The 11,888-nt window shown below is 47.5% G+C and overlaps 1 protein-coding gene across 6 annotated transcripts in view; it reads left to right on the plus strand.

The window, feature by feature from the left end:
* Positions 1–4,380, plus strand: part of LRRC7 (leucine rich repeat containing 7) — a 161,313-nt gene extending 156,933 nt beyond the window's left edge. For 5 of the 6 annotated variants that reach the window (XM_061469768.1, XM_061469760.1, XM_061469762.1 and 2 more), the window contains 2 exons: positions 166–240; positions 4,081–4,380. In XM_061469768.1, the coding sequence (XP_061325752.1) occupies positions 166–240; positions 4,081–4,188 (183 nt within the window). In that variant the 3' untranslated portion in view covers positions 4,189–4,380. The remainder of the gene's footprint in view (positions 1–165; positions 241–4,080) is intronic. The other variant, XM_061469763.1, reaches the window with a different exon arrangement.
* Positions 4,381–11,888: the final 7,508 nt, after the last annotated feature.

Here is an 11,888-nt window from a genome sequence, read left to right on the forward strand (position 1 = left end):
TACAAACCCATCCTCGTGTTTGATTATGAACAGATTTAGTAGAGTTTCATGTTTAGAACACTGACAGAATATGTAAAGCCCCAGACAGCAGTTAGGGAGACACCTGTATTTTGGGAAGTAGTTCTTGGTGATAGCATCCTAACCTCTGTTACTTCTGACTTATAGGGTATCTTTGTTACTAGGGTTCAGCCTGACGGACCAGCATCCAGCCTGCTCCAGCCTGGCGACAAGATCCTCCAGGTAGGGATGGATTTAAATCAAGCTTTGTCACTGACCTCAGTATTTGCATCTTACAAGTACAATGACTTGGCTTTCAGGACAAGTTAACCACTGGTTTTGTTACCTTGGTACTTTAACGCTGATTTTAACAGCGTTACAGTGCTTTTGAAGGCTTCTCTCAGAAGGAATAAAGCTGTTTGGAAGAAACTGAGGGTGTGAAAAAGAGGCACAGGACTGGTCCAGGTGGCACAACTTAGAAGAAGGTGCAGGGAAAGAGGAGTTTCTTGGGCAGTGTCACAAGCAGGATCTGTGACAGAGCAGGACGTGTCTCCAGTTTTGACCTTTGCACTGGTGTAGGGGGCTCTACATTCACGTTTTGACTATGTTGGCAATTGACTGTATTGGCAATGTATTGACTGGTTTTGACAGAACAGTAACTGGCAGTGTGTTTGCCTCTCTCTTGCTGCCTGAGCATTTGTGAACGCACTTGCAGGGGAAGGATCCACTGCTGGATCATGGAAGCGGCTGTGGGATTTACAGAGAAGTCTCCGCTTTTTGTTCTGTTGTTTGTAACAAATGTTTCCTGTATTCCAGTGAGCTTTTTAAAGAGAAAGACAGGCTATTCCTGCACACACCTCTCAAAGCTCCTCATTCACTGAAATCAATGGCTGGCTGTAGAGAAAACATCTTCAGTAGCCTCTCTCCCTCCTCCTGCCCCTCTCCCTCCTTCGCTCCCTCCTACCCAGCAGGGGCACTGCAGGAGTGACCAGCTCTGAGCCCTGCAATAGGCAACTCATGTTTGCCAGGATGCTCAAAACCTGGGAGATAGAGAAAATAACAAAGCTAAATGAAGTTCAAAGTTAGCTGGAGATGGTGCTATATTGAAAGGTGAGCTTAGAAACAGAAGCAAAAATATGCTAAAAGATATCAAAAAGCAACAGGCAAATAAGGTGAGAGGGTGACTTCTGATGGACACAGGCCATCAGGAGCTGGGATTTCTCATGTCTCAGCATGTGTTCCTAAACCAGGAGCATTTACATATGCTTATTTAAGGTACTGCTGTGTGGTCTGGGGGGAGCAGATCTCACTCTCCTGATTTATTCATCCCTTACACTTACGGAGTTTGACTTAGCACTCTCAGTCCCTCTCATCAGCTCGCAGCTCCTCATTCATCACCGTCATTCCAGGTGCTCTGGCAAGAGCGTTTTCCTTTTATTTGCAATTCCTTCTGCCCATGCATAATGCCTATTACCAGGTGTTGATTTATATTGTGGCAAGTAAAAGGGCCATTAATCTCATGGAGGAATTAACAGACAAAAGCCATACCTGTGATGAAGATATTTTACTTCTCAAATACAAGCGGTGCCTTTAGCTGTGAATGTATCCCGTTCCTTGGGCAGCAAGAGCTTGAAATTAGTAATACTCAGTGGCATCTCTTCACCACAGTTTTCCACCATTGCCATCACCTCTGTTTTTATCTCATGAGGCCATCCCCTACCAGAGACCAGGGCTCTGTGTTACGAGTCCCAGTTTCTGCTGGGACTCAGAGGCACCATCTCCCTGTGTTTCCTCAGCCTCAGACCCCATCTTCATGCAGTCTGCCCCCTGCTCTGCTTCTCCCGTCATACAGATCTTCATCCTACGGACTCTCTCTCCCACTGTGTCTGTCTGACCCTTTCCCACCAGGTTCCTGGCCAGTGCATTTGTGTGTCTCCGTGGCTAGTATCCCCGATGTCACAGTCACTGGAACACCGCCATATCTGTGCCCCTTTTGTGCTCCCACACGTTGCATTCCATTTACTCAGGGTGTAGGTAAAATATGGACAGGTATTACCAGCCCAGGGCTGCAAGGGGGAATTCCCCAAACACTCACATGAAGGACTCTGCTTTGCAGGATGCTGTCAGGAGAAGCAGTGATGTTTCTGTCGTGCAGTTACGTGTCTCCCCATGCAGTTTTGGTAGACGAGGGAAGGAAGATTCAAAAAGTAAAAGGCTTGACATTCCCTGGCTGGACTTACCCATGAGAAACTGACATCTGTAAGCACAGTTTTGCCCAAAGCCTGTTTCTGAGAGACAAGCATCTGTGTGCTATTCTGCAGGGAGAATGTTCTTGTCAGTAGAAGTCCAGGAGCTCACGGTCCCACTGGGATCCTGGGGGAGCAAAATTGTTGTGTCTTCCCCTCCTGTGCCATAAGCTCTTCAGTTATTTATTTGATAAGTAAATATTGGTTTGCTGCTATTGAATTAGCAGCAGGTTGAGTAATGACTTTCAAGGAGGAACATGGCTGCATGGCTGCTGGGGCTGCCAGCAAGGAGAGAGCAGCTCTCAGCCATGTCGTGCAGTTCTGCCGCCCTGTGTTAAAGGCTGCCCTTCAGTTCTCAGAAATCTTGTTATGGTGGCTCCATGTTCAGCTACAATCCATTCTTCCTGCCTAAGAATTAGAACTAAATAATCATGGGATCCCAGCCTGGTTTGGGTTGAAGGGACCTTAAAGCTCCTCCAGCTCCAACCCCTGCCACAGGCAGGGACCCCTTCCACTAGAGCAGCTTGCTCCAAGCCCCTGTGTCCAACCTGGCCTTGAGCACTGCCAGGGATGGGATAACTCAATGTGTAACAATAGATGGGGATTTCATGATGTATTTTGTGGGGAATGTGAGACCCCAGCAGGAGTGACCATTTATTCCAGTTACCATTTATTTATCTGGTAAATCACAAATCCCCCTGCCTGCGGACCGCTGCGGTGTGTTTGGATGTGTGCCTCCTACAGCCTGCTTCCCCCAGAAGCTTTTCTTGTGGAAATGAGGCTTCTCTGTTAGCTAAAGCTGAGCTTGCACAAGGTTTTCCCACACCCCTCACTGTGCAGCTTGACAAGGAGAAGGGACAAGGGCAGAGCTGCCTGGCCTTAGGCTGTCTGCAGCTTCTTTGATTTCCGTTTCTATTTCTGAATGAGCAGTGCAGATCCCAGTGAGCTGTGTGGCGAACACTCGGAAACTTCAGTGTCTCTGAATGACACCAGAGCCTGAGATGACCTCCAACTGAATGCCAATGACTGCCTACTTTGGGCACACGAGTGAACGTCTGGAACTCTTCCTGCCTCAAATCTGTATTCCTGTTTCTTGGAGCTTTATCCTTTAATGCAGTGAGAGGCCACGGGGTATCCTTTCTGCAGCCCCTGCGCCAGGGGGAGGATCTTGGCTCCAGCAGGGCTCTGCAGCCACTTTGTGCTGCTTATGCTGATGGTGGGCTGGGGGCTTGGGAAGTGTCTTCCATGGGTTGTAGGGTGTAGTACAGTTGTGTGGTGGCCAGGATGCCCATGTGTAGTGGTCTGGGTGTGTGCAAAAAGCATCTTCTGCAATAGTTCTTCCATAGGGCTGTAGTGTCTGTAATAGTTGAAGGTTTCTCCTGCTGTCTTTGGGGAGGGAATCAGCACAGAACCGGAACAGTTGAGTGCATTCTCCACTCTGTATAGGCAGCGTGTCTCAGCTGGAACCTGCCTTTCCACTCAGCTACATGTTCTGGTGGCATTAACCTCCTTTGGGCTTCGCAGTGTTCGAACCTCGCACATCCAGGGTCATTGCTCCTTCAGAAAATATGTGGAATGTTGAAGAGTCACTGAGTAGTTTAAGCTGGGAAGCGTCCCTGAGGCTTTAAGCAGGGGTGCAGCATCTGTCCAATGAAGGATGAGAGAGAGAGATGTTCTCTTAAGGGCACAATCCGACTCTTGTGTGCAGGAAACCATCGTATGATCATTAGTTATTGTAGCTTTGGTTTTAATCTCCACATACCCCTTTGCTCCCCCCAAATGACAAGGCTAAATAGAACGTCCTTTGACTTCTCCTCTCCTTGTGTTTGTCTTGCAGGCAAACGGACACAGTTTTGTACATATGGAACACGAGAAGGCTGTGTTACTCCTGAAGAGTTTCCAGAACACAGTAGACCTAGTTATTCAACGTGAGCTTACTGTCTAACTATTTTTTTATAAATAGTAAATATGTCTAGCCAGATCTAATGTTCAAACAGATTTATACATAGGAAACAAATTTTTTTGCCAATTGCTGGACCAATGGCAAACAGTAGTGCCAAATGTAAAATACTCTATGTTAGTACCAATCATCTTGAAAAAATATATTAACTATATAAATATATTGTTCATGTGGCTACGTATTAGTTTTACTTGTCAGCCTCTGGCTGTGCATTGGTGCGTTTTTTTAATCCAGTTACTTCTTAAAGTCAATTTCATATGATTTCAAAACACAGAAGCACATACAAGTTCTTTAGGAATTCTGCTGTCCATCAGAAACACTGCCTCAAAGTTGTATATGCCTTTATAAAGATAAAATATATTAACCTGTACTTCCCATGAAATATTTCTATCATGTCACATACAAAAATAGAGAGAAAAAATATTTTCATAAACACCTCAAAGAAAGTATATATTAAATTAAATTTACTAATGTTCATTTATTTTCAATGCAAAGATATTATATGCCTTATGAAAATACCTGTACATATGCAGTGTGTATAGCTGGCTCCATATGAATTAGTAACAATGTCACTACACAGGGTGAGATACTCAATAAATTACACTCGACTCTGGGACCTACACAAAGAACTGAGATGAAATTGGTTAACTTCTGTCGTTTGACACTTTTAGTTGATCCCATGGGAACACACTCGGTGGACGAGCAATGAGTTCAGGCAGGTATGGTCAGAAACGGAAGGTTGTGATGGGTGGCAGTAAAGGCACCTTTTGTTGCTGCTGATTTTATTATTTCAGGGTTTAATTTAATGACAGGCTCTTTAGTTCCATTCCCTGTGCCTCCCGGTCTTACCCTGTTCTGTGTTTTCACGCTGGTCCAGCCGTGCTCGCCCCGGTCGCTGTGTCACTGTCAGGGAGGCTTCAACCTTTGTATGTTCTTTCAGTTGGGTAATGTGGCTCAGGGGGAGCAGGTTCAGTCCCGGGGGTGATGCTGGCCTGGCCTGGGGAAAGCTTCCCAATGCGAGTGTGAAGCTGGAAAACCCTTCACGTCCATATCCCAGAGCTGTCCCAACAGAGCATCCTGACAGCACAGAACTGCTGCTGTCGCAGGCATCCGTCGTGTCTGTAACCAACGGCAAGATGGAGAAATGTGAGAAACGTAGGAAATGGGGATCCAGCTCCCTCTGACCTGATGGCACCGCTCACACTGGCCTGAACGGAGAGCCAGAGCATGCTCTGGGAGGGCCAGGCTCCCTTACATCTATCTTTTCCACCTGGGTTAGAAGCTCAAGGCAGAGGAGTGTAGCTCTAGCATGAGGACATGGCCAGAGCACTGCACTTTGCTGCTTGCAAGAGCCTCCAGAATTCTCACCCTTCCTGCTCCCCATCAGGCACATGCTGACCAGGGTAATTCCGTTCAGATTAAAGAGGGCCGTGACATGCAGCCCCTGGCTGCTGCACCCTGGTGTAACTGCAGCCAGGGCAGCCCAGCTGCACGCTGGGTGCAGCGGGGGGAAGGACTGAGCAGCACAAGGTGCCATCAGCATTCCTACCAGCCAATGAGTCCCTGCCACCACTGGAGCACACCTGCACCAGCAGCTTCTACACAGGCAGGTTGGTGTGCCAAGGGCTTATGCCCATATCAAGGTAAACTGGGAGAAAGGAAAACTGCTGCAGCTACTGGGACCTGGCAGTCACTTGGTGCTGGGAGAGGGTGGTGGTTGTGACCACGTGTGCACATGGGAGAGGAGACAAAGATCCCACACACAAAAAGTAAATCACAGGTTAGGCAGTAAAACGGTGCAGCAGGAACCATCCCCTAATGCTGTTAGGAAGCACCAGATCTGGGTGATTTTTTTTCATGTTGCAAGGACCTTAAAGCTCCTCCAGTTCCATCCCCTGCCACGGGCAGGGACCCCTTCCACTAGAGCAGCTTGCTCCAAGCCCCTGTGTCCAACCTGGCCTTGAACACTGCCAGGGATGGGGCAGCGACAGCTCCTCCCTCCTTCATCTTGTATCTCCCTCCTTCTCCTCAATCAATGGGAGAAATTAAGTTTATATGTATAAATATTAATGAAACATAAATTCCAAGCCCACCTCATGTGAATCTGCCCTCATCCAAGCAAGTGCTCCAAGTGACAGCACCATGGTGCTGCTGGCACTGCCAGACACCAGCAGGTGCCACTGAGCTACAGCCAAAGCTTATCCTAAGTTTTCCAGTTTGGAGAAGTTATTTTATGATATTCAGAACACCAGTTAATTAATACTTATCAGTAAATGAAAACCTTCTTGATGCCACCAGCTGAAAGAGCTCGCTGGATTCTCAAGAGCTGGGGCTGGATTGTTGCTTGCTCCATTTTTCCAGCTTTCGGTTTCCTGTCGCATGGATGTGATTTCCTAACGTGCCATCAGGTCACACCGGCTCTGGCTGAGCCCATCCAAAATTTCTTTAATTCCCCTGACATTTCCAAGGCCAAAATTTCCATTCCTGAGTCGCCATTGCCCTTTAGAAAACATAAGAATTTATTCAACATCATGTTCAGGAAACTGTAGACACCTGCGCAGCTTGTAATTATGTTGAATGGGAATTAGGTCCCTACCTGAGTATTTTTGCACCTAAATCCCTCTCTGGAGCTGCCTTTGGCTTTTCATGTGGAAAATCACTCTTGTGACTGTGCCCCCACACGCAGCCACTTGTTGGTGCCAGTTTGTGCTCCGTTGTCTTCCTGCACACCAAGTTCATCAGACCCAAAGCACGGTTGGCATCACCAGTCAGGCTGTGTGCAGGTCCGTGTTCCAGGGCTGCTAAGTGCTTTCCTTAATGGGTTATAATGAAATACAACGAAGCCAGGTTAGTGCAGTGGAATGTCATGTTCCGGTCCCTAACTTGGTCCAACCTGCCACCAGCTCATGAGGGTGGCTGGGGGACGTTTGGACTCTCAAACATACCATAGTGAAGCTTTAACACCAACCCTACTGCCCCAAAATACCAAATGCATTCTTGCTGGCATTATTTCTATTCGGATGGGCTGAACTGTTTAGCTAGCAGTAGTATTGTGAGCAATCAACATTACTTAATGGACTACTTAGGAGCTTTCCAATGAGCCTTCAAAATACAGCCTGCACCTCTTGTCTTCCCTGGCAGGTCTCCTGTAACATCCCAGCCACGATCACCTGCAGCCCCGTTTGCAGGTCAGGTACCAGGTTATGTGTGTGCTTTGCACATGATGATGATATTTTATGTTATTTTATTTACTAAATGTGATTATATGGCAAGCGTGGAGGCAGTGACACTCCCCCTGAGGTGAATTCCATGTGTGGGTTCACTTCTGTGCGTGTGAATGGATTCAGACCCAGGCAAGCACGGCCACAAGAGGCAGATGCTTCCCCTGCTTTGTGCTTTTTAGATTTTTCCATGCAATAAACACTTATTTAACTAATGATCCTCAGGGAAGGGCTAGCTTACAGAAGGAAGCCTGCAAGGTTATTCCCATATGCTCATTTTACAACAGGTTTTAAGGAGTTCAGTGGTCGGTGCCACCGCTCCGGTTCCTCCCCATAACACACAGTGGGGCCCAGCACAGACTGGCAGGAAAGCCTTTACTTTTCTGCTGCCTTGTTGGAAGGCAGCTTCTAAGGGGAAAGAAGAAAGGAAGAAAAGAGGAAAAGGAAAAAAAAAAGCTGCTTATTTTGAGACAAAGGGGAAGCTCAGACCATGAAAAGCCCACAGGACTCTCCAGTCTTAATTTACCTGTTTTCCCATTCCCAGCTTGCAGTTTTTACCCGGGCATTGATGAACTGTCATACTTAGAAGCCAGTTGTTCATAATAGTGATCATTTAACATCTTCAGATTGGTTTGGGGGTTTTCCAAGGTATTTTTTAGCACGTCCATGTCTGTATCGGTGTTTCACGGCACTGCGCCAGCTCCCGAGGTGAGGACAGGCTCTGCCAGCCAGCGACACAGCGCCCGGCAGCGTCCTGGTGCAGGTACCTGGTGGAGGAGGGACAAAGCTGAGGTGCAGGGGGCAGCTGAGAGTAAAGCTGAGGGCCACGTTCCCGGTGCTGGGCACACAGTGCACCCAGGACAGCAATCAGCCATTCCAGGGCTGCACTAGGGATGCTCAGCCTGGAAGCTGGCTCAGGTTTTCTCGGTGTGGTCTTTATCTGAGCAGGAATGAGAAGCCCTGGACACCTGAAAAGTGCAGTCACTGATGTTACAGACCACCACTAACCCGCAGGAGCAAAAACTCCAACTGAAATTAGTATGAAATGTTCAGGAGATTGGTTTGCTGTTGCTAGTCAGCACTTGGAATGTAAAGCCTTTCCCTGGTTAAAGCTCTCTGGCTTGTAATATAGCACTTAGTTACCTTGAGCAACTCAAAAGCGCTGATTTATAGCTATGGATGTATATATGTATATATCTGATGGAGATATATGCAACAGTAAATGCAAAGTCAGTGTTAAATGGAACCCCAGGCATTTTGGCCTGCTCAGGAGCAGGCTCTGCTCTCCAGAGGAGTGGGGTCAGTGCCTGAACAAGGGGCTGTTGGGGATATTTATCGGGTGGACCGACCTCTAATGGAGCGGGGTTGGAGCCGGGCTCTTGCAGGCTGGGCTGATGTGGGGTGCTGTGTTCCACCACAGTGCTCCCCATCCCACCACCGGTGAGCCCTGTAAAAGCAGAACCAGGATTTGACATGAGTACCCATCTCCCCAGAGCCCCAGAGGCGCAGGTTGGGGGCTGCGGGGGCTGAGGCTGCTGGATTCCACACTAGGATTGCCAAAAATGAAGCGTTCCCTGCAGCTGAGCTCCCTTCCACCTCCACATCCCACCCCAGTGCTCTTCCCCGGTCTTCTCCCATCAGAACCTGAACTTCAAGCGAGCGCACAAAGACAATATGATTCCATTTCCAGGCAGTCGGATTTGAGGCTTTATTCCCAGTGTGAATACAACACGATGATACAACTTTCAGGCCAGTAGTTTGGATAGGATACGGATTAACTGATGGTTTGGTTTGGTTTTGGTTTGAACACGTTTGGTGATGGTGGGCACAAGCCATGCGGCTCCCAGAGGCCAGGCTGGGGCACAGGTGGGTGGCAGCAGCAGGAAAAGCAAATGTCAGGAGCAGTTTCTATTAAAACCATTAAAAAAGGGTTTAAAAAGAAAGCTTTTTTGCCAATCCTCTCCCCGGGCAGTTCCAGCGAGTGGGCTGGAAGCAAGTGCCACCATTGCATTGCGTTCAGCATTCCCACTGCCCAGCCCCAGCCCCGTGGCACACAAGGGGTCCCCAGTGTCCCCCCGGGGCCCCGCAGCCGCTGGGCTGGTGCAGGCAGCTTCGCCCCCCCTGCAGAGCAGACGCTCCCATCGGTTCAGTTTTCTACTTGTGAGTACTGTAGCCAACAGCTTACTTTGTTAAAGATTTTACCATTTTATAAAAGACATGTTTAATTATGATGGAGATGGCTGTATTGTAATTAATATTTTGAGATAATTGTGATTTTGAGCTTAAATTATATACAGAAAATGGTCATTTTTGTATGTGTTCAAAGATTGCTATATTACAAATGACTAACTGTACTTTTCAGTTTAATTACAGTATTAATGTAAATAAGGCTGAATGAAGAAATATTTACTACTTTACTAACATAGATTGTGAATGTACTTAATGTTTTTTGCAGTATAAAGACTTACTGAACTTGAAAAGCTGCTTCATTTTATGTGCAAAAAGGTACTTCAGAACTCTATTTTAACTCTCTTGATCAGTGCAATCACTTCTCTGGTGGGTTAATTTGCACACGCCGGTTGTATCCACCCCGTCCCCCCCTCCATGTATGACACCCCCCGTAAGGTGCATATTGTGTTTCGATTGCATTTTGCAGATGCTGCTGTACATAGAACAACTACAGGGACTAAACCAATGCTGTGCAGTGTATAGCAGAGCCATTTTTCGGCTTTGGTGTACCCAACTTTTTCAGTATTTAAAGAAGTGTTTTGAATAACATTAAAAAGTCTCTTTATTGTATAAATAATAAAAATGTCACCTTATTGTAATTAAGTTTGTCATCTTTTACTGCTGGAAGGGAGCTGGGCTCTCAGAGAAGGCTGTTGGGAGCGAGCTGTCTGGTGGTGACCCATCCCATGGCAGCCCCGTGCCTTCTCCCTCAGCCTCATCCACCAGCAAACCGAGTGGAGGCTGAGGGAGAGACTCTGCAATTACCAGAGCCTTGGAAATGGAGCAGCTCCCCTCGGTCAGTCATAGCTGCCGGTGAGACATCAGATATGAAGAGGGGGCGGCTGCACGTGTGTGTGGAACAGCTCAGCATTCACTGCTCTGTAGATACAAATGCTGTAGGAGAGATGGGAGAACAAGAGAGGAGTGAAGGTGGGAGAGCAGCAGCAGTTCCATCCCCCAGGTAACCAGAGAGTATCTCCTGACATGTCTGAGCTCAAACCCACCATCATTCCTTCTGCACTCAACAAACACTAGTGGGTATTTCTCACAGGAAACTCCTTCCTGTTTACTCTCTGCAGCTGTTCCCAGCCCCTCGCCTTCTGGAGTAGGTCAGTACCTGCTGCAGGTCTCTGGCTCCAGCCATGCTGGCCTGATCTGGTCCATCTCCACCAGCCACCGTCGGTGTAGCCGTGCACAAGGTACATCAGACCCCCTCTCTCACTGAGAGGTGCTGTTAAACCTGAGGATCAGGTCACTGTATTTTATGTTACCTCTGAACATATCCAAAACCTGTAAAGTTTAATGCTGAATCACATTAATTCTGCCATTATAGAGAGGTTGGGTGGAGAAAGGAAAATGCTTCCATAACCTGCATTTTTCCCTTATAAACACGTACCACAGACAGGATCTCCATTCCACATCAGCCCTTCAGCCTTCATACAGCTAAAGAGAGAAGTGAGGTGTACTTCTGCTTCTAAAGCTTAGCACTTGTTCTTCATTGCACAGAAGTCAGCAGCTTGCAGTTAGAAGTAGTAGTCATCCATAGGGACAGCATTAAACACAGGGCAGTACTGGGAAGACAGAGGTGATGCTGCTCAAGTGTACCTTGGCATCTACACCTGACACAGGACAACACAGCCATGGGACAGGCGGCTGTTCCCCCTTGGTGAGCTCAGCCTGAGAAACAACCCAGCCCTTCCGGTACCTGCTGCCTCTTCCCCTTCATCCACCTGGAGCTGCCCGATGGAGAAGCAATGGATCTGCTGTCCCAGAACAAGCAGCCCTCCCACTGCCATTACTAACATCCCACTAAAGGTATTGCTTCCAGGACATGGAAGCACATTTAAACAGAAAATGAAAGTATCTGAACATTACCAGCTACACAGCTTCTAAGGTCAAATTCAACCAAACCAAACAGCCACCAGGGAGTGTTTATTGTTCAGTGCAGCTACCACCTTTGACCACAGTCTGTCTATGTTCAGGTGTGACACACACAGCTCACAGCACACCTCATACATTGCACAGCTCATTGCACGGCTGCAGGGCTGAAGCCCTTTATCACATACAGACTCACCACTGAGGCAGCAGTGGAGAGAGAGAGTAAATACCTTGGGGGAGGTTATAAAACAGGCATACAAAAGCAAAGTGGTTACTTCTGGCTTTTGTTCAACTACTTTGATGTTGACAATTCCATTTAAAAATCAGCTTGATTGTAGAAAAAAATTGTCACATTAC

Source organism: Pezoporus flaviventris, unplaced genomic scaffold, assembly GCF_033815535.1.
Source record: "Pezoporus flaviventris isolate CSIRO_AGI_PZ_B2104156 unplaced genomic scaffold, CSIRO_AGI_Pfla_v1 ptg000059l, whole genome shotgun sequence".
NCBI lineage: Eukaryota > Metazoa > Chordata > Aves > Psittaciformes > Psittacidae > Pezoporus > Pezoporus flaviventris.